The sequence below is a fragment of the Colias eurytheme genome, chromosome 28, assembly GCF_061535395.1.
Source record: "Colias eurytheme isolate Ceu_HAF_F1 chromosome 28, ilColEury1 Martin Lab GWU primary, whole genome shotgun sequence".
Taxonomy (NCBI): Eukaryota; Metazoa; Arthropoda; class Insecta; order Lepidoptera; family Pieridae; genus Colias; species Colias eurytheme.
Genome location: NC_143007.1, coordinates 3,670,883 through 3,694,459, shown reverse-complemented (window position 1 = coordinate 3,694,459; position 23,577 = coordinate 3,670,883). Strand labels below are relative to the sequence as shown.

General features: G+C 32.1%; 1 protein-coding gene across 1 annotated transcript; it reads left to right on the top strand.

The window, feature by feature from the left end:
* Positions 1-207: 207 nt before the first annotated feature.
* On the top strand, positions 208-22,046 carry RabX1 (RAS oncogene family member RabX1). The gene is made up of 6 exons (XM_090117654.1): positions 208-408; positions 12,749-12,876; positions 13,938-14,080; positions 19,513-19,657; positions 20,601-20,718; positions 21,785-22,046. Exons 1-6 carry the CDS (start codon positions 366-368, stop codon positions 21,889-21,891), a joined length of 684 nt encoding a protein of 227 aa, XP_089973780.1. The 5' UTR covers positions 208-365; the 3' UTR covers positions 21,892-22,046.
* Positions 22,047-23,577: the final 1,531 nt, after the last annotated feature.

Genomic DNA, 23,577 nt, shown 5'->3' with positions numbered 1-23,577 from the left:
GTCGCTACAGAAATTTGTCTCTTCTTCTTCTTTTTTTCAAATGGCAACTCCCAATCCCAGTGAGGACGGATTCTGCCAATGTCAAGTTTTGGACAATTTTGTCTATAGAACCTATAGAACCGTGCTAAAACCCTACCAAATTGAATATGCTACAACTTCCACAAACTCTATGGACATAATTAACATTTCAATTTATGCGCCTTACAGCTTACTTCAGAGATGTTATTTGTGTTGCAGGGGATGGACGTCAATTTAGTTTACAAACTTGTTTAAATTTTAATTTTAGTTCGATGTAAAAATGTAAATTAAAATAGTGTGTAGATAGAAATTATTCTGTTACCTTTAGTGTAGTGATTGTGTATAAAATGAAAGTGGTGGAAGCAAAAATTGTTGTTTTAGGATCGCAAGGTAAATATTATATATTATTGCATAGAATTAATTTAATAGTGAAAAAATGTGATCATCTATGTAACTTTATGTGTCTTGATCGCAGTTTTAGCGTTGGAATGTAAGCATACCAGAAATTACGAAACAAACAAATTATTGTGGAAATATTCATCGTTTGATTACATCTATTGTTTGGAATTTTATTCGATCCCAGAACCCCACCCTATTTAAAAAAAAATTTTGAATACGCTCGTAATCATGGGTTGAATTTGAGATCGAACGATACTTGCCTCCTTAATGTACCTATACATAAAACAAAATTTGTTAACACCTCATTCACTGTCAAAGCTATTAGACTATGGAATCAATTACCAATAGCCATACGCAAAGCTAGATCCATTGATGTTTTCAAAAACATGCTCTTTGATTACCACATGTCCTTAATTAAGTGATGACTTTATATATTCTTTCTCTTATCTGTATTTATTTATTTTATTATATATTATATATTATTTTCTTTATTGTTGTAAATTATGTATTATTTATATTCCTACTTTCTTAGTATTACTATATTATTATTATATATATTGCTTTGGTATGCACCACCTACTTGTATTCTTTCTTTGTTACTGTTTTCCTTGGTTGGGTTACCTGGAAGAGATGGCTCTGTAGCCATAAGGTCGCCTATTGTGCAATTTGATGTATATTTTACTTAATGTTATTTCATTATTTTGGTGTGTACAATAAAGCTTTCATTCATTCATTCATTCATTCATTCATTCATTCATTCATTCATACAATAACATACACGTTTCTTTCAAAACTATCTTTGTTGAAACCTAGATTATGTTACCAACTTATAATTAGGTTCCTCTTGCTGATAACACCGATAATTCATCTGAATTTAGAATTGGAAATTGTATAAGTTAAGAATACATGATAATAAAATGAGCAATATTACAAAGAAAGCGATAAACCAATTTAACTTGATAACTTCTAACTATTTAACTTAATTAAGTAGGTATATAGCTATACTAGCTTCCGCCCGCGGCTTCGCCCGCATGGTGTTTTGATAAAAGGTAGCCTATGTTCTTTCTCAGGGTCTAAAGATTGTCTGTGCCAAATTTCATCCAAATCGATTGAAAGGTTTAAGCGGGAAAACGTAACAGATAGAGTTACTTTCGCATTTATAATATTAGTAGGGAAGGGATTTCGTTAAGTTTTTCGTGAATCAAATCTGATTAAATATATGGCTAAACAATCTATTTTCATGCTATTGAAGTCTGATTGCAATAGATTAAATTCTTCAACTAACAATTCAAAATATTTAGCAATTTTTATAGAGGTAAATCATGTTTTAAAAATATTAAACGTTTTATATTAAGGCCCTGCGCAGACGGCACACTTTTTGTGCGATCGAGTCTGCGGCGCACAAAAAGTCTGCATGGCGCGCAAAAGTCGGTCGCGGATTTTTCACAGACTCAACGCACATGACGCACATCTTCGATCATTTTGTCGGCAGAGCTGTAGGGACGTGGACGCTATGGAAATCGTGTAAAGTGTGCGCCGTCTGCGTTAGCGCGCGACGCGCGTTGAAGCAAACGTTCAATTCTTTTCACACACTTTTGTGCGGAGCGGCGCGGTGCGGTCTGCCCGAATTACACGGATTTTTTGTGCGCCGGACTTTTTGCGCGTCGTGTGCGTTACTGCATATAATTTCATAGGTTCTATTTTCACAGACTAAAAAGTGCGTCACGGATAGTCTGTCGTCTGCGCATGGCCTAAAGAATGCAGGATATGTGCATTCTTTTTTATCTGTAAACAATAAATACTTGTCATAGATAAAATTTTCACTACAAGATATAAAAAACATAATAATTAGGTATGAGACATGTTATATTATGTGTACATTCAACCCTGACCTTTAGTGTTTCTATGTGGCTATGTTTTATTAGTTTTTTGCTCAATGCTGTTAAGGTGTATGTTACGAATAAAGGGCAACACCCACATACAATGATATATGAATAACAAAAAGCTGAAGAGTTTGTTTGTTTGAATGCACTAATCTCAAGAATTACTGGACCAATTTACAAATCTTTTGTTGTTGTATATGTTCTTGATCTGTGAGTATAAGCAATATGTATCAAGGGCAACCGGCAAAGCCAGAACAAGCTGCTATCTATACTATACTATACCCGGCGCGGCGTAAGATGATCCCAATGACACTGACAGTTATTCTCAAGAGACAAACTTGTAATGGCGTCACCATTAAATTAGAAACGTATTGGAGGCGTCTAAAAATGGCATTTATTAATTTTAACGTAGCTTTATGCCATTACAATGATATTCCGTTGGAATTATAACAATTCTTAACATTTACGAGAAATTATATCAATCTGACTTTACGTTTACGTCCTTCAAAACTTACATCGTTGGTATTATCGACTAGTGCGGAAAGTATCGATAAACAAATTTCGATAATGGAAACGAGTTCACATTTTTTCCATGCTTAAGCTATAGTTCATTCACTATTGAATGGAACAGAAGATCGCAGCATAATTAATTAATTACCGTTCGCGTTAATTTACTTACCTATGATAATATAAGTTTTTTAGAAAAATTAAATGGGGGATTCCATTTTCATGATAAAATAATATACACTGTGTTAAACGGGTTAAAAATTACGAGAAAATGATAAGGTGCATTTTTATGTTTTGGAAAACTTTCGTTTTACTTACCGTTTCGTTTACATAGTTAATAGACGTTAAAAATTCATTTTATAATATTTGTTAAAACATGTTTACCGACGTGGCTGAATGCAAACCACGCCTTTGCCTATAAAATAGTAAAGTATCGACACGACCCATCATACGAGCAATCACTAAGACGAACTGTCATAGGGATCATCATTCGCCGATTCGGGTATAATATTATAAAGTTGAAGAGTTTGTTTGTTTGTTTGAACACGCTAATCTCAGGAACTACTGGTCACATTTGAAAAATTCTTTCAGTGATCGATAGCCCATTTATTGAGGAAGGCCTAAGGCTATAATATATCATCACACTACGTCCAATAAGAGCGGAGCAATGCAGGTAAAACTGCGGGACACAGCTAGTAATAAAATAATATTTAATTTATTTTAGCGCTAGAAAAATAAAACTATTATCCTTGAACTCTTAAAAGCATTTTCCTTGTAAAAAAAGGAAAAGCTACTAAATATTAGCATTTTGAATACATTTTGTAAAAATGAATGTTATTCAATGACCTTCAGGGGAAATTAATAATTTTATGTGCAAAATAAAGGTGGTTACTCATTTATCTGTAGAGGCAATATCACAATTAAGGAGCAAATTAATAGAACCCATAATTGTGATGTGTACAGGCAAGCAGGGGCAATTTAGAGAACAGCTGAAATTGCTCCAACCGCCATGCAACCCAAATTGCCCCTACGGCAGGTACGTGAGTAGCCGGCTTTAGAAAAATATTAGTGCTATTTACTTAAAACTTTATGCTGTTTTGATGTTTTACATCCAAATTCAGATATTATGACAATTTATTATAAATTTGACCCCATTTCCTAATATTTTTTAATAAAATAACAATTAAAATTTATTTCCTAATTAGTAACCAATATATTGTATAAGTTAAGTGAATGCAAATTTTTGTTTGGAAAATAATCCATTAGCGAGTAATAAAATTTGTTTTTTAATTTAAATATTAAGTTACCTTTTTGTTTTTGAAGTGGGAGTCATTTAATAGCTTCAAAAACATTCTAGATTATAAAAACAGCTTTTATATTTAAAGTAGCTTTCTTGACTTGATTAGTACTATAAATAATAAGGATAATAATACCAAAATATATGTAAATTAACTTTTTAACAAAAATTTTTGCTGCACATTTCCAAAAAAAGTTTTAAGAAACCAATCCTAACTTTTTCATAAAAGTGGCATGAAAAAATTTATAGATTCTGTTCGATTTTAAAAATAATAATATATATATGAAATGCCATTTTTCCGATTAGCTAAAGTTAAAAATTCATTTATGGGTCAAGGTATACGCTTATACAATAGAATTCCTCACAATATTAAAGAGTTTAGTAGTTCTAAATTTAAAACTTACATAAAAAATGTACTAGTTCAGAGAGCGTACTACAGTATTCAGGAATATATGGACGATAAAGACCCATGGAGGGTTGTCGCGTAAACACCACAGGACAGTTCTTTGGCATATTATGTAGTTAGGTAGATATAAGTTACATATTATGTAAATTTATTGACATTATTTAAAAGAGCAACTATGGAGTTTCTTGCCGATTCTTCTCCATAGATACTGCTTTCCGAATCGGTGGTAAATGTTAAAAATACTATGTAATGACGATTCGAAAGTGCTACTAAATAGTAGTCTAATTGAATAAATGAATGTTTGAGTTTGAGTTTGAGTTTGAGTTTATACACTACATCTTTTTATTACAAATGTTGGTAGTAGTACAATATTTAATTGTTGTTAAAGATTGTGTTACCTGCATAAGGTTGCTAATATGTATGTAAAAATGTATTGGTATGCAATAAATTATTTCAATTTGAATATAAAGATATGAAAGTTCATCTATACTTCTATGTATCTATCTATAAATTTATATATCTAACTATCTATATCTATAAATTTATAAAGCTGGAGAGTTTGTTCGTTTGAACACGCTAATCTCGGGAATTACAGGTCCGATTTATAAATTCTTTCACTGTTCAATAGTCATTTAACGAGGAAGGCTATAGGCTATATATATATCACCACTCTATAACCAACAGGAGCGGAGCACTGCTGGTAAAACCGCAGGGCACATCTTGTTTAATATAATTAATGTCAGTATCACTTGAAAACAGTTATTCAGCTGCTCAGTATTCGCTGTTATTCAGCTAACAAGTACACTAAATTTTGTAGTGGTATTGTAACATATTTGTTATCATACTATTAAATGATGTAACTGCAACCCAAATGTAACTGTAAAACTGGTATATAATTATCATACCGTGACAGGTTACAGGCCGTTTACATTTTTTTTATGTATTGTTATTTATCAGGTTTATAAATAGTATTTAGGAAAACGAGTATTGTATTTCATGATGTCATGTTATCATGCATGTTTTTAAAGAAGTAATTCAAAAGGTTATTTGTTATGTTTCTTTTAAGACGGAAAAAGTTTTTTATTTTAAACCAAACAAACTCATAGAGTGACATAATTTTCCAAAAGGTTCAGGAAAATATCAGCTACATCACTGCCATGTATTACCAAAATCTGTTCAGTAGTTTTCCCGTGAAAGAGTAATAAACATCCTCACATACTGCATTTATAATATGTATTAGTAGGATAATATTTGGAATGCATACAGTACTGATCTGTTATCATTAAGAAAATAAACACAGGGATTATTGTAATCTTAATTGCTGATAATACTGACTACTGTTTGATATAAGAGATATTTCTAATATTATTGATTGGTACATTGTGCGTGTGAAATTTTGTATGTTTGTGACCTGGGTGTACTTACAAAATTTTATAGTTGTCTATCTTTCGCACATAGATCTGTCATGTCTTTAACATTGTTTTATTTATTTTAACATAGCTTTTCGATTAAATTCAATTGATTATTATTAATTAAATTTTTAATATTTTTTATTTGTCTGTTAAAGAAAAATGAATTTGTTTAGATCTTTAGCATAAGCTCTCCTTGATAAATGAACAATCCAACAGATTTTTTTTTTCAATACATTCGAGAAATTAGCTCATTCAAACAAATACTTCTACTTCATAATATTAGTATAGAATTTATATAATGAAGTTTATCAGGTATTTAGTTTTCGAGCCATAAAGTATCGACAAATTTTCCCAGATTCCGGCAATGCCTATCTATCGATTACCTCAGAATTTCCTGTGCGACACGTATACCACATAGGCACCCTAACCACTAAGCCAAGTCTAAAATTATTCGTAACCCTAGCTAGCGTAAAGTATCGTATTACATTTGACAGCTACAAGCGTAGGTCATGCTGTACTGGTTTTATCCATATACCTACGAGTTATGAAGAGTTTGTTTCTTTGTTTGAACGCGCTAATCTCAGGAACTAGGTACTGGTCCGGTTTGAAAAATTATTTCGGTGTTAGATAGCCCATTTATCGATGAGGGCTAAAGGCTATATTATATCATCACGCTAGGAGTGGAGCACTGCGGGTAAAACCACAGGGCACAGCTATTTATGTTATAAGTAAAAATGTGTAGATAGGTCATAGGACCATAGGTTATTATCGCTAAGGGCACGTCGAAATGTAAGCTAATTATGGCTAATTAGCCAAAATTTAAAGCACTCTTCGCTCACGATAGTTGAATCATGCCATCTCACTTTGACGTCTAAACGTGTGTGTGTTTGTGTGCCGTATTTGAAGATCGAATGTTGTGTTAGTAACCTATATAAATATACTTATTTACTTATAATATCGACGGTTACAATAAACACCTGAAACCGTAGGTCATGTGCTGGTTTCATATAAATATAAGTAAACAAAATAAAGATTATAGTAGAGTGCCGTAAGGCATAAAAATGGTCAAACCTCGGAACCCAGGGCCAGTCAATGAATCTGTATATCAAGTATGAGACTGCATTATTAAAACCTCAAATAAAAAAGTTAAAAAAAAAAAATTGACCGATCTCGATTTACAACAATTTTTAACAACAATTTACTGAAAAATGAGAGGCGGAAGGGGGAAAAAGTGTTTATAGTGAAAAATTTAAATTTATTTGTAATAAATTATATGTGCAGAGTAACTTCAATGTTAATTTATTAGATTATCGTAAAAAATAAGTTACAAAAAAAAATTATCATTAACTATACACATTGTTACATCATTGTACATTATTGTCGTCGTCGTCGATCTCGTTGATATAGATTGTAGGTGAAGGATTAGTGCAGCTGTCACCATTGCTTTTCCTGCACCCACAAGATGCTCCACATCCTGTTTTGCATGAGCAAAAAATAATTTTTAATAAAGATTCTGGAGCTGGTCGTTGCGTCATTGTTTGCGGTGTCAATAAGATGAATTTTTTTCTCCCTCTGAGTCTGTTTTAGCGAACAACGCATGTAACAATCCGCGTGATATTTAGCTCCCTGAGCTACTAAATCTAACACGCCTACAATTCTTCTATGAATATTGCGACAATATTCACTTTTGTCTTCACATATCAAACTTACAATACTTTTCTTGAAATCAGTACTAGTGACGTAGCTAATTTGTTGTCTTGACGACTTGGACTTCCTTCTTTCCTTCATTTCATCCGCTTCTTTTTCACAAAAGAAGCACCTAGTTTTCCAATCAAAATCAATTGAAGTAGCTGTTCGAAGCTTTTTTTTAGGTGGAGAGCATGCAGATTTGGTGTTCTTTTTTTTAAATAAGAATTAATTAATCCTTTATTAATATATTTTTGTCTGCATACCGAATGCACGTAGACAAAGTCGCGAGTATTTATATACTGAGAAAGTCCATCCCCTCTTTCCGCAGATGCAGCTTTTAATGATGATATGCCTCTAGTGACTTTTATAATATGTATCTCCTAGTTCAGAGCTTAATTCAGAACTAGATCCGATTTTATCACAAATGAGGCAATCATTGCTTGTACTATCAATACTGGATGGTTCACCCATTGCGACACGTGGCTGCAACAACAAATATTAGTAATATTAATAACTAACTTTTACATAATTCATGATTTATATTATTAAATTCTACTATTATATTCTAACTTTTAACATCGATTTATTACAAAATATTCATAACTGTTTTCAAAAGCATGTAATATAAATGAAAAACAAATACTTACAATTTATGCCACTATTTTCAAAAGTTTTAAAACTCAGTAATGTTCAGTAATTAACTTTTATCACACTCACTGCACAATAATATAAACATTAATTTTTAATAAACAAAAATTTGAAATAAATATTTTTCGGAACGAAAACAACAGCTACGTATATAAGTCTAGCAAGTTATAACGTCGTGTACTATCCTGTGAGGGCCCGCCATGAATAATACCGAACAGCTGCTGTTATCCCCTCTATTCTCCAACTCGACATTCATCGGTATATCTGCAGTCCCTAAAGATCCAAGATCAAGTTTTCAAGTTTGTAATAGTTGTTCTTTTTAAAATATGACTTTTGACTAATATAAATCAATGAAAACTCAAAAAAATTAATAATTGTTTATAATAATTTTTAAAAAATTGAGAGCGCGAAAAAAATTTTTTTTAACATTTTTCTATATACTATTAAAAACATATTTTTAAGGTTTATATTAAGATTCATTGACTGGCCCTGGATTCCGAGGTATAAACCTTACGGCGCTCCACTATTAGTGAATTCACGTAAGAAGTGTTTGGGGTAGGTTTGGTTTATTGGGGAAACCTTACTAGTCTGCTAATAATATTATAAATGCGAAAGTGTAGTTGTCTTTTGTGTGACGTCAAATTATAGTAGAGCCATTTTAATAGGCAACATTTGACAGTTCAACAAAATTCAACAACGTAACCTAGTAACGACGACATAGAATAACATGATATTTCGTTTTGTTAGAACTGTACATTTGCTTAACTTTTTTCAATTACGATTACATATTTATTATAATAATAATGACCGATACAAGTTATTTTAAAGATTTCATTTTACTGATAAACCATTCTAAACATAATAAACAACTTCTGAATTAAAGAACTGACGTCGCTACAATTTTGTGTCAATAAACTTGTTTTCTTTTTAAATATGTACCAGAGACGTTACTCTAAAAATCGAAATCTGACATCTAGAATCGAATGCATTGATTACTTGTGAATAAAAATCATCATAAATTAATAAATGCGTTGTTTTTCTAATTATGTCTATACTTGTCTTATTTTGCTCCTTTTTACGAAAGAAAGTTTATTACTGGGACAGGGATTCGCCTGATGAATTTTAAAATTAACATGTGTTTCAAGTTCGATTGACAAATGTTTCAAGTCCGTATCGGTTAATTCACTATTCACTTTAATCGATGTTTTTAAGCAGGTTACCTCTCTTCGAAGATAAAATTGATAGACGTCAAATGTTGCCTATTAAATTGGCTCGACTGTAATTGATACCTATTTTGTATTTTTAAATACATACACAGTGCATAGGGCCGTTAACACCATAGAACGTGCAAAAGAAATATTATAAACTAGCTGCTTTGCGCGGTTTCACCCCCGTGGCTCCACTCATGTTGGTCGTAGCGTGATGATCTATAGCATATAGCCTTCCTCGATAAATGAGCTATCTAACACCGAAAGAATTTTTCAAATCGGACGAGTAGTTCCCGAGATTAGCGCGTTCAAACAAACAAACTCTTCAGCTTTATAATTCTTCTTATATATAAAATTCTCATGTCACAATGTTAGTCTGCATACTCCTCCGAAACGGGTGGACCGATTCTCATGAAATTTTCTGTGCATATCGGGTAAGTCTGAGAATCGGCCAACATCTGTTTTTCATATCATGTACCACGGGCGAAGCCGGGGCGGGCCGCTAGTATTAGTATAGATTACATTCATAGTTCATACAATCGATAAACATGAAGAATGACCCTGGCCTGGCATCGGGTAAAAAAATAGCAGGAAATATTAGCACAAAATACCTAGCTAGACATAGTTAATAGTCGTTTTTTTTTTTTCATATAAGGTTGAATAACATACATAGTTAATTAAAAATTGTTATATTCGTAATAATATTTGAGACGGATGAACGAGATGATATTGAAGATATTTTTGAACTAAATAATTACGTATAGATACATCCTAGGTACCAGTATTATAAATGTCAAAGTTTGTGAGGGTGGATGTATGTTGGTTTTTTCCTCACGAAAAAATTACTGAACAAATTCGGATGGATTTTTGGAATATTATAGGTTATACGTCAGAATTACAAATTAGCTATAGAAATACTTGATTTTGCCCACGTGAGTCCGCTAGTGCGGTGAATCAAGAAAATTGGTGCTGTTGAAAGCGTAACAGACAAACAGACAAGCATCTATATTTAATAATATTATTTCTTATTAATGAATATTATGTCCATATTTTTTAATAATGTTGCAGTATTCTGACCTTACAAATAGTTGGCTATCAATGTATAAAATGTAACCGGTTTATGTGTCATCAATACCTAAGCTATAGATAATAATATAATACTAAACTGCTATACTTAAAGATAAGTGCCGTGTTTTTATGTTTGGCCTTCATAAAGAAGCTTAACGATGCCATGGTATAAAAGAATCAATTGTCATTCATTGTGAACTATATTTATTTGGAAGAAGTTCGGTCACAGATTACTAAATATGTACTACTGTATAATATTATGTAGTTACTAATCTCTCTTGTACTAGGGTAAAAAATAAAATAAAACACGCTTAAACTCATGAAATTATTGTATTGATAAGTGTACAAAGTATGAATTAAATGTCTGTTTAAATTGGGTTAAAATCCAGTCAAAAGTAGTCAGTTACACACAAACATACAAGTGAAGCAAATAAAACCGTTTAAAAATAGATTCAGCCGCTTCGATGATTAATCAGAAATTAAGAACCAAAACAATTTAATATTATGCTAGTCTAGACCAGTCTAGACTGCTAAAATGCATTAAATATTATAAATGCGAAAGTTTGTTAGGACTGAGGATGGAGTGAGGGATGTTTGCTTCTCTTTCACGCAAATAGTTACTACTTACTACTGAACCGATTACAATGAAATGTAGGTAGCTGAAGACCCAGAATAAAACAGGCTATTTTTTATCCCGGAAATGCCATAGAAACGGGAACTATCCGGGGTTTTCTTTGAAAGCCGCGAGCGGACATCTAGTAGATTAGTATTAGTAGGTATACTGCATACTTAGACGTGACATCATATAGAAATATCGACAGTATTGTAGTTCGTTTTTATCTAACATTGAAAAATTATTGCGTAATATGACTCATAAGCAATAAACTATGTAGCTCTATTCATTTTATTCACTAGCAGCTCGACCCGGTTCCGCCTGGCTTGATCTAAAAAAACAACAATAAAATAAAGTGCCACGACGTTGTTTGCGGTACTCGCAAACATAGAACACTTTAATCACCTATAATAATAAATAAATAAATAATAATCCATTTGTAATTGGAAATTTGAAAAGAACTTCTATTTAGCCCTCGGACTTTAACTATTCTCGTTCAATTACTTCATTCAAATTGTTGCTTTACTTTAGAAATTTAACAGACCAACAAACAAACTTACGCGTTTATATTATTATTTTTTTAATATTAGCTTCCCGTTGGTGAAAAAAATTAAAATCGGTCCAGTAATTTCGACTTTATGTCTTACAAACGTACAGAAATAAAATTCTTTCGTCTTTAATAAATATTGTTACTGATTTATAAGCAATGCTTCTATAAAATCAAAACCGGCTAAACAGGTTATTACGTAAAAAATTGTTTTACTTGACTCGGTCAGTGGGTTTATGTTCTAATACTGTTAGATTGGTTAAAAGGAATTTTGAATAAATAAAATTATTTGATACTAGATTCATAACCTGACTTCGCTTGCGATTTCTTAGAAAAATACTTAGAACAAAAAGCAACAAATCGACCTTTGATGTTTTTTATATGTAAATAGTCATTAAATACCTTCTATTCTATAAATGTCCATTTTGTTAATGGCAATACTAGTTTTTACAATGAACTTTGACCAAAAAAAAATCCGTTTTACATATACTTACCTATTGCACGCCTCATAAGCGAAGCGTTGAGGTGGGTACTACTGTCACTTCGCGCAAAACATCTGATTTTTCAAACTTAAAATGTCTTTATGTATCATACATTGCACTTGTAAGATAATACATACACACACATATTAAGAAAAAATACTATTTTTAACGTTCATGATATTTTTGATGTCATTTTTGTTATTTAAACTAGTTAAAAAACAGTTTAAAAAAGTTCTGTCTTGGACGTCCGTGTGTCTGTATGTGCGGATCCTTTTTCTTGTTAACACGATAGCGACCGAAATACTTTACTAATCGAGTCTTTTTTTTTCTCTTACGCTTGAGTATGCTCAGGAATAGAACCCTTTCATTTTTCAGGGTCTGATTCGATGTGGTTTAATTGTTATTAAATAAACAAAAATAATAATTAAATAATATTTATTAAAAAAAAATTATGAGGCGTGCACTTTTGGATTTTCCAAATTATTTTTTCTTTTTAATTTTCTACAACGAACAATATAGACTTGTATTTATATTATTTATTTTTACTAATTTCTGTCCTTTTTCATTCCAGGTGTGGGCAAGACAAGCCTGGTAGTGAGGTATATAGGCAAGATGTTCTCAAAACACATATCTCCAACTATAGGCGCCTCTTTCTTCACTTGTAACATCAATGTGGATGATGCTAGAGTTAAATTACAGGTAAATAAAAAAAAAAAACAATAAGTAGGTAGTAACTAGGTACTTATTTATTTTCCAAAAAACAAAACAATAAGTAGGTACTTATCTATTTTCCATATTAATTTAATTTTCAAGCAACAAATTATATTCATTGTAAGTTGGGTTTTTATAATTTAACAGGCACATGTTTTTTTTAATAAATCAATGTACTGACACTAGTGTTTTGAAAATACATAATAATAAAATAGTAAAAGGGAATGTCAAAGGCTTCTTTTTACCACAATAAAAGTAATGTTAGTGTGTAATGTAATAACTCAGGCCCCGGAATCACAGACACAATAGAAAATCTATTGTGTCGTGGTCCGTGGACCGATCGGGCCGTTCGGGGCTCAATGGGTTAATTATAAATCTTATATATAAAATTCTCGTGTCACAATGTTAGTCTGCATACTCCTCCGAAACGGGTGGACCGATTCTCATGAAATTTTCTGTGCATATCGGGTAAGTCTGAGAATCGGCCAATATCTATTTTTCATATGTACCACGGGCGAAGCCGGGGCGGACCGCTAGTAAATATATGTCGTTCTCATACTAATTTGTGGCGCTATATTAAGAATATGAAATGTATAACAACTGTTAATTTTCAGTGACCTTACCAGCGAAGCCGCGGGCAAAAGCTAGTTTACTATTAAGTATAAACCAACATGTTATAAAGTTAGTATTTTCTAGTGTTTGATTTTGTTGTTGAAATGAAGTTGAAATTTTTTTGGAAAAAAAATTAAAACATACGTATACCAAAATACTAGAAGACACGTTAAGCCAATAATCAATAATGCCAACATCCGGAAAAATACTCCACATACTACGGAGAAATAGGTGGGAGGTAGTTTACAAATAGCAATTTTTGAATGACCGTCTAGAGTCTAGACGTATAACATCTCATGATCTCAGTCGCCCCGTGACCACGTTAGATCGCTGCAAAGTGTGCGAAATAGTGAATAAATTGCGTTTAAAATCCGTCAAAAATCTTTAATTTCTAAATGTTATGAAGTTGTTAATATTTTTTTTTAAATATATTCCAGGTTTGGGACACAGCCGGCCAAGAGAGATTCCGTTCCATGGCACCGATGTACTACAGGAATGCCAATGCTGCACTATTGGTGTATGATATAACCAGCGCTGGCAGTTTTGCAGCTATCAAGGGATGGGTGAAGGAACTGCAGAGGTGATTATTTTCATTATTTATTGAAGTAAAAGGCGCGTTGAGAGCAAAATTTCAAAGGCAATACCGTCACGTCATGGAGTAAGGCGATTGAATATTGCTAAATAAGTTTCACTTCTAACACGTGTGCTTGATACACACCATCTTTGATTATTTATCTTATAAACAAAATAATATTTCTTTATAGAGTTAAAAAACCATACCCATAAACCATAAGCAGTTTCCACTAAAAGTTGAGTTTAAGTTCTTTAAATAAAAAAATAATGAAATGATTCCAATATTCATCATACTGATAATTGGAATCATTGATTAATTATACTTCATCATCATCATCATAAGTTCAAATTTTTTGTTCCCTATTACAGGCCTCAATTGAGAGTTCAGATTTTGACTATCAAACATTATAATCTCAAATATTTATTTTTATAAGACTTTTTTTTTGGTACTAGTATCATAATGGCGTTCCCTAAATATAATAAACTTATTAACTAGTTCATTATAGTATGAATTCAAGCTTTTTATGAGGGTAAAGGCAATCAAATAAAAACGCAAAAAGCAAATCATAATATTATATTATGTCATATTTATTAAAACTTTCCTCGAGAATAATTTAAAAAAAAAATGTGTGCGTGTACTAGAGTACACACGTAAGAAGTGAAACTTCTTTATGTCCTTATTTTTCAAAAAATAATTTACTATATACAATATTAAAGAAATACGTTAGTCACACGCTCGTCGCTACCTACTTAAATATTTACACCGGCCGCTGCTGCAACTCGCTCGCTTCGCTCGCTCGGCTCGTGCGGTAGTTCAAAAGTTAACCTAAGATGCTCGTCGCTTCGCTCCTCGCTACCTATTTGAATATTTACGCCGGCCACTGCCGTTTTCAGCTTATAAAGGATTTCGACTTAGGCGAATTTTGATTGGACAGAGAGTTTGAGGTTTATTCTTATAAATTTTGAATTCATAAAATTATAATTGAACACCTGACACCAATCAGGCAAACACGTGTTTACGTGAGTCATAGATTTATTATCGTATAAAGGTATATTAAGAAGAGCTGGAACGTCAACACATTTACACATTGCACATGTTAGGCCGGGAGATACTGACACAAAATTTCGGGCCATTTGTAACAGGATGGCGGTCTAGAGGGGTCTTAGTACGCAATGACAAAAAGAAAAATGATGGTCAGAACGCTGGTACCGGCGGACTAGTCGCGTGGGCGTTAGTCACATTCGTCGGATAAATAGCGAAAGTCCAACGATTTGTAACACAAAAATTTTAGAATTTACCGATAGCCCTTAAAAAAGATGTAGGCGGTAGTGTCATGCCATACAGTTACGATGTGACTTACAGTCCGCCATACCGACGTGAATGCGTTGATTTAAAAAAAAAACAATTCAACCATTTGTACCGAGCTCACTTTTGCACAGGTAACCATCGTCGTGCAGCCATTTACTAAAATTGCCATGCCATACTTTTCGGACGATTCCAAATGGTCGCCATACCGCGGAAAAGTCAAACGATTTGTAAATCGTTTGACTTTCGCTATTTATCCGACGAGTTCGACTAACGCCCACGCGACTAGTCCGCCGGTACCAGCGTTCTGAGTTCTGACCATCATTTTTCTTTTAGTCATATGGTTTTTAAATAAATATATCTATTTTTCATTTCATTTTCATTTCAGTCATTGCGTAATAAGACCTCTGTAGAACCGCCATTCTGTTACAAATGACCCGAAATTTTGTGTCAGTATCTCCCGGCCTATGTATGTGTCATATTTTGCAATTATTTATAAATACAGGGTGATGTAATTGGTGTAGTACGAATATCTAAAAATCTATGAAGAATTTTGTGATACAGTAAATGGAAGAATTATAGACTATTTTACAGTATTTAATAAAATCATTTAATTTTTTGTTCATTTTCATTAGAAATGTCAATTTTTCTCACCAAGGTGGAAATTTGGATGATAAGGATCTTGTTAGAAAAATTTTTTCAAAAATCAAATAACTAATTAATAATCAGAGTTATCACATTATTAAAAAAAATAAGCCAAACTATACACAATTTTTACCTACTTGATGCAATCCTCAAAGATCTCAACCCAATAGAGTTACTATGGGGCATAATTAAAGGGAAAGTAGCATCACAAAATGTGAACTTTAACTTGAAAACTGTGTAAGAATTATTTAGAAAGGAAGCAAATGCTATTAGTCTGGATATGTTTAGTGACGTTTGGAGAAAGACGCGAGAACACGAGGAAAAATATATTCAATTAGAACCAAAAGTAGATAATTACACTGACTCATTTATAATAACATTAAGAAATTCCGACAACGAACATCGAGTTCTTCGAGCGATGAAAGTTACAGTGAAGTAGAAGATTACGATTATGATTAAAATAGATTCTTCTTCTTCTCTATAGATACTGCTTTCTGAATTGGTGGTAAATGTTAAAACTGTTAAACTGTTATGACGATTCAAAAGTGCTTCTAGAAGAAGTCTAATTGTATAAATGTTTGAGTTTGAGTTTAAAACCAATAGTGTGAAAATTATACAATAAACATGTAACACATATTTGTTAGCGCGTATTGGTAGGTATTACGTACTTACTACAAATATAATATTTCTTAGATATCTTTACTCGACCAAAGTCAGGAATTTAATTATTATTTGATAATTGAATGATTATTAATACTTTTATCCAATTGATTATTATTAGAATAAATAATTAACTTCATCAATTGATTTACTTTTAAATTATAATTTTACAGGTAAATTATGAGAGCTTTCATAAGTAATTATATTTGCATATACATATCTACAACGCACCCATTTTACAATTCAATTCTAAAATGAAACTAGAGTCGCATTTATTTTTGAACATACTGTAAGTGAAATTGCATAAGTGTGAGTACTGTGAACATGCCAGCTTTCCCTAATTGACCGATACTCCTAAAATGTTTTCTAAGAAACAATAGTGTAGAGATTGTCTAATCTAAAAATGAACGCCCCTCCACTGTGTTTACGCTCACATTCAAAGTACGTGTATAGACGCAATACACACAAATTGGTCTGCCTCATTGGTCGTTCAGTCCTCCAGTCCCGTCCATGCCCGAACGACAGGACCAGTTGGCCAACTAGTGCATAAATGACGCGATGCACGACAGAACGGACGTGTCATTCCGTACATAGCGCGCTCTCCCCGCCATACAATGCTAGGCACCTGAACTGATCGCCCGATTAGTTGACAAATCAGTGCGCGAGAGTCAAAGTTTGAAGTAGAATCGACGCGCGCACACATATAAAGTGGTTCAATAATTATTTGTCCTCACACATTGAAACAATTAAGTTTAGTGGAGGAGCGTTCATTTTTAGATTAGACAATCTCTACTTACATTGTCGGCACGTTCTTAAAGTCGGTAACTTATTTTTGTTCGAACAATAGAGGTAATAAATTCCTAATGATCAAGTTGTAAAGGTTGTAAAATAAAAAATATTCTATATTAAAACGTATATGGATAATATGTTAACGTGTTATCTATGAAATTATACTTTTACTCAATTGTTTAATTTTATTTACACACTGTTTTATTTTGCACCAAATCTCGAAACAGTCAGAAATTAATGACGCACATAGTACATAATATATCACTATCACTACATAGTATAAAACAAAGTCGCTTTCCCTGTCCCTATGTTCCTATGACCCTTTGTACGCTTAAAATTTTTAAAACTACAAAACGGATTTTGATGCGGTTTTTTTTAATAGATTCAAGAGGAAGGTTTATATGTATAATAACATCCATTAAATAGTGGAAAAGTACTGTTATTTTCGAGATTTCTAATGTGATGTAGTAAAAAATTACATTTTTTCCGCTTACATTGCAAACGCAGGCTGAACCCTACGAGTTTTATCAAAATAATGTACTAAGTATTATACACATTGAAAAGGTCTACAGAAAAGTCCGCGATGGTATATGTCTATCTCTTATGGATAACCCACAATAACTTTTTTTGTCATTTACATTTTACGACAAATTATGGCTAATTTTCGAAGCGATTTTAACCAATACAGCATTAATCCTTAACCAATTAAATACCTAGAATACATTGTTCATTTAATATAGATCTATATGGCCCTTTACACCGTATGATTTAAGTGAATATTTTCGAAGATATTACAGATTTAAAAATTGCGGGACGTAGCGATTGCGGCGGTACCGGCCGGCCGCCCGGCTATACTATATTTTATACCCGTGCGAAGCCGGAGCGGGCCGCTATGTTTGTAATTTTTATATACAACGTTCACAGTTTTTCTGTAGTGTATTTAGTATCAGCATTGCACCCGTGAGAAGCCGGGGCGGGTCGCTAGTACATGTTAAGACAGAGATTAAGCTTAAATAACTTGAAAAATAAATAACATGATCACGCCCACGTGTTGGTGTTTTAAAAAATTCAATCAAAAACTGAGGTTAACTTTAAATACAATTTTAGAAAAATAAATACCACAATCAACATTCAAGTATTAGAAAAAATTGATACCATAATTCCACCCACGTGTTAGTGTATTGAAAAATACAATCAAAAAGTGAGGTTAATCATAAATAACTTAGAAAAATAAATACCATTATTACACCTAAGTATTAGAAAAATAGATATATGTAATTACTTATTTACTTTTTTTAGAAATTCACTGGAATTAGAATTAAAACAAACCCTTTGATTTTGCTGATCTCTTTAATATAACAAGTATATAGTCACGAGTACGGCGTAACGCAAAAATGTCACGCGCGCGGCGTAACGGCAAAAATGTCACACAAAATTTTTGTCCACCCCCGATAAAGAAGTTTCACTTCAAAAAAGGCATTACAATTTACAATACATAGTGATAGACACTGGGAAACGACTTTGTTATATAAATATTATAAGTAGTGATCTAAACTATTAGGGACTCTAGCTTAAAATAACAATATCAATAATAATTAAAGGCCCTTAGAAGGTGAAAACGGAAAATGGACTGTTTTCTATGAGCTATAATTGAAAATATTGAAGTTTTTTCGCACTGAAATTTCTAATATGTATTATAGAACGTGTGTGATGGGATGACTGTTTTCAAAACACGATTGGAAAAATTTTGCTTGATAAAAAAAATCCTGAAGTTACCTCTAAAATATCATATAAATGCTCATTAAAACCGTATTTTACGATTATAATTTGTATAAAATCACAAATACATAGGTATTTACTATTTACCTTCTCGATTTCGTGACTGTTTTAGATTTAGAAAATACTAAATATTTTCATTCAATTTTTGTTAAAAATGTGAATGGCGCTTATGATATTTAGTTTCGAGCACGTTGATTGCATACTAAACGCGGACCCCCTCACCCCTTAAATAATAACTTATAATTAATATGATATTACAGCAACGTGCCAGAAGCAATGGTACTGGCGCTAGTGGGCAACAAGTGCGACTTGGACGCGTGTCGCGCGGTGTCCCGCGGCGAGGCGACCGCGTACGCGGCCGACATCGGCGCGCAGTACTGCGAGACGTCCGCTTTGCACGATCAGGTAATTATAGGGGTTTCATCATCATCACCACCACTTTCATCATCATCATTACACTCACACATTCTCATACACGCACTTTCACACACACACACACACACACACTCACACTCACACCCACAATCACATCCTACTTACCAGGTTTTACTTAATATTAAATTAAGTTGGTTTTAATTTATTATGAATTCGAAGACATTTAAAACTTTCTTTATAAATACTTATTGGGCTTAATCAATGCTTACTTTACCTACATGAAATTAAAATATTTTCTCTTATCATTTGTAAAATTCTTATACTAGTCTTTGTTCACATACGTATATTATTTTTACTACCTATTGGTGTACCTTTTAATTGACGTAGCTTAGTATTTATTCATCTCAATAATTGTATCACTAGCTGTAAGGTACCTTAACATAAATAAATAAATAAATAAATTACCACATTCATCATCATCACCACATTCATCGTCATCATCATATTCACCATCATCATAACTTCATACACTATCACCAACAAATGAGACACGGAAGCGTGTGGCACGCTGTCCCGCGGCTCAACTTATTCTACTTCTCTCATTGCCATTATCTCTTTAGATTGAGAATTATTTCTAAAACTTGTAAAACACAGCACAATGTACTAAAAGATAGGTTATAACTCGGTTATATCAGACTTATACTAGGGTGGTAGCCGGAATAACGACGAAATAGCATTAGTATGAATAGGTACTTATTATTTTGCTCTTTTCATAAAATGTTATAACTCGTTTATTTGTACGGCTGTAATGTAAGAGATATAGTAAAAATAATTGTACCCATATTCATGAATAAAAATATTTGTATTGGAAAGAAGAAGCAAAATATCTGACATTAAGTAACAGTTTGATACTAGATGGTGCTATAGTAAATTTACAATGACATTAATATTTTTATACATTTTTGTTTTCCAGGGCATAGATCAAGTGTTTCTAAATACGGCGACATCGCTATTGCAATTATCGGCTACAAGTTTGGTTTCATCTCTACGGTCTTATGATTCCGTGGACGGGGAAGAGAGATTACCTTTTGGTAAGAAATATTGTTTACTAGCTGTTCCCCGCGGTTTCAACCGCATTGCTCCGCTCCTGTTGGTCTTAGCGTGATGATATATAGCCTATGGCCTTCCTCGATAAATGGGCTATCTAACACCGAAAAAATTTTTCAAATCGGACCAGTAGTTTCTGAGATAAGCGCGTTCAAACAAACAAACAAACATACTCTTCAGCTTTATAATATTAGTATAGATACTATAGATTGATATTTGATATTGTATATAGTTTATTATATATTTTATTGTTTTGTTAAATTATACTTAATAATAAAGCTGTGTTTGTTTAAACGGGCTAATATGAAACTACTGGATCGAGCTTAAAATTTTTGGATATGTAAAATGTAAATGATCCCTGAGCAGTGAGCTTGTTGTATAAATAATTAAAAACTGTGTCTGGTGAAGATAAATCAGTCGTTGTATTTTTTTTTAATGTCAGAGCAAGCAAAGGAACAGGTGGGCCACCTGATGTTAAGTGGTCACCACCGCCCATAAACACTTGTAAAACTATATATTTTATATGAGTACCAAGAAGCTTATATCTAATACACTGGAGATTTCAGTATGAACATTAACTTGTAACAAGAAAATATTTATCCCTTTCACACCCACTTGCCAAGTTAGGTGTGAAAGGGATAAAAAAACATACAGGCGTCATTCAAGGTCATATTTTCTTGTTACAAGTTAATGTTCATACTGAAATCTCCAGTGTATTAGATATCAGCTTCTTGATGAGTACATATTATGCACGGACCTTTAGGGTCTGTGCATATGTACTCTTAAAATATTCGTATTATACATAGTAGAAACCTCCCTATATTTTTAATGTTTGAATACATATGATCTTTGTTGTAGTATTATTTTCCTTTTATAATAAAGCGAACCTAGATTGTCATTTTATTGGAATGGTTTTACCAGTTAATTATATCCAATGTTGTTTATTTAAATTATTGTGTTCTGTTATATAAAAAATTATTCAGCATTTTAAAATCATGCTTAGACAAAAAAATGTTATACTTATTAAGATTTACAATATTTTTTATCCAGGTAACCCCACAGAAGAGACGGCAACACACACGGGCAAAGTGGAGTTGCCAGCGTGGAGCGACGACAGGGTTGCCCACGGGGAAATGCAAAAAACTATGTGTTGCTAGCATTAAATAATTATAAAAGACAATTTGTTAATAGTATTGGGAAAATGTATTTTTGACTGTGTACATTCCATAAAATATGTATTTTTGTATACTATTGTTGAGGTGTTTTAAAATAAATCATAAAATTGTACTATGTATTCTATAAAAATTTAATACTGTTTTTAACATTATTTTTTTTGTAATGGTTAAAACTTTACGTTTTTAAGGTCTGCTGTAACAGACAAAGCTTTTGTATAACATTCTTATACAAAAGCTTTGTCATTTAGTAGAATTGTTTTAAAAAATCTTAACAACCCCCATAAATATAAAATATACTCTATTAATATAATTTTTTTTATGTATTTTTCAGTTTTATAGTGTACATAGTGCAATACGAAGAAACATTCTCTAAATAATATAATATTATTTACAATATTTGTGACTGAGATAAACCTGTATGTTTGATTTTTTGACGTTTTTGTTTTACTACTTACAACTTACATTATAGTTAACGAATTTCATAAATTAAGTTTTTTCTATTTTTTACTCATATTTTAATATATGTATATTAGATTTTTTTATAAAAATTGAATTTAACAACGATCTTTTGGGACTTTTTCCATTATAAATAAAAAATTAGAAGTATATTTTAACAAATCTCTTGCCTTACTATTTATAATGTTATTTTTGTCAAAATATAGGACAATAAAATTTAAGTGACCTTATTTTTATAATATAAAACGTAAGAAATAAAGCTCTACAATATTATTTCATTGTTTTATTTAACAACCAACTTTCAGCCTGCACTCTATTTACGAGATCTATACTAACCCTTATAAATAATTCAGTTCAAAACTGATAAATAGATTCAAGAAAAGAGGATTCTTTCTCAGTACCTACACTTTAAAAGCATCTTGCTATATATTTCTTAACCAAGTAGTTACAAATATAATACCTAACCTACGCTAATACATATTATAACATTTATTCAGAATTTTTTTGTATACTTAGTTTTCCGTCTCGATTAATATTTTAAAACTAGCAAATGCATGTTAAATGCTTAGGTTAAATGATAGTAATAAAAGAACCTTTTATTTACATAAAACTTTATTGATACAAATTACAAATAAAATCAATACAATTTTTGTTAGAACACAATATGTAAATTCTGTTTTATGAATAGTTAACTGATGAACGAAAACAAACAACGTTACAATTGAAAAATAGTATAACTCGTTTTCGTACAAAACCAGCGAAAAGCAGTGTATTCCGAATTACCAACTCAACAAGTTTGGCGCGTTTTGCACAGGCGTGTTTCTTGTTTCATCTAGTCCATAATTTCTAAATACATTATGCCGAAGTCACGCGACTGAAGTTTAGCATTATTAGCATGTAATTTGAATTTCTGACGATACATAATGCCGAAATTACGTTGCCATATAGCGTACAGCCGAACTTCGGTCGAGCTTAAGTTCAGCGGTAACCTATTCTATAGAGCACCAATATTTGGTTCAGTTACGTACGTGACGTACTCCATCGCTTATCACTATATTACTCACATATTACTTGCTCTGTGCCGAATACGGCATAATGTGTTTAGACATTTTGATTTTTATGCTTATGGCCATGGGTAATAGGCATGACGAAAGATTTTCAAAACCTCTTCCATAATGTGTGTATACGTTTATTAAACAAGAAAAACCCTAT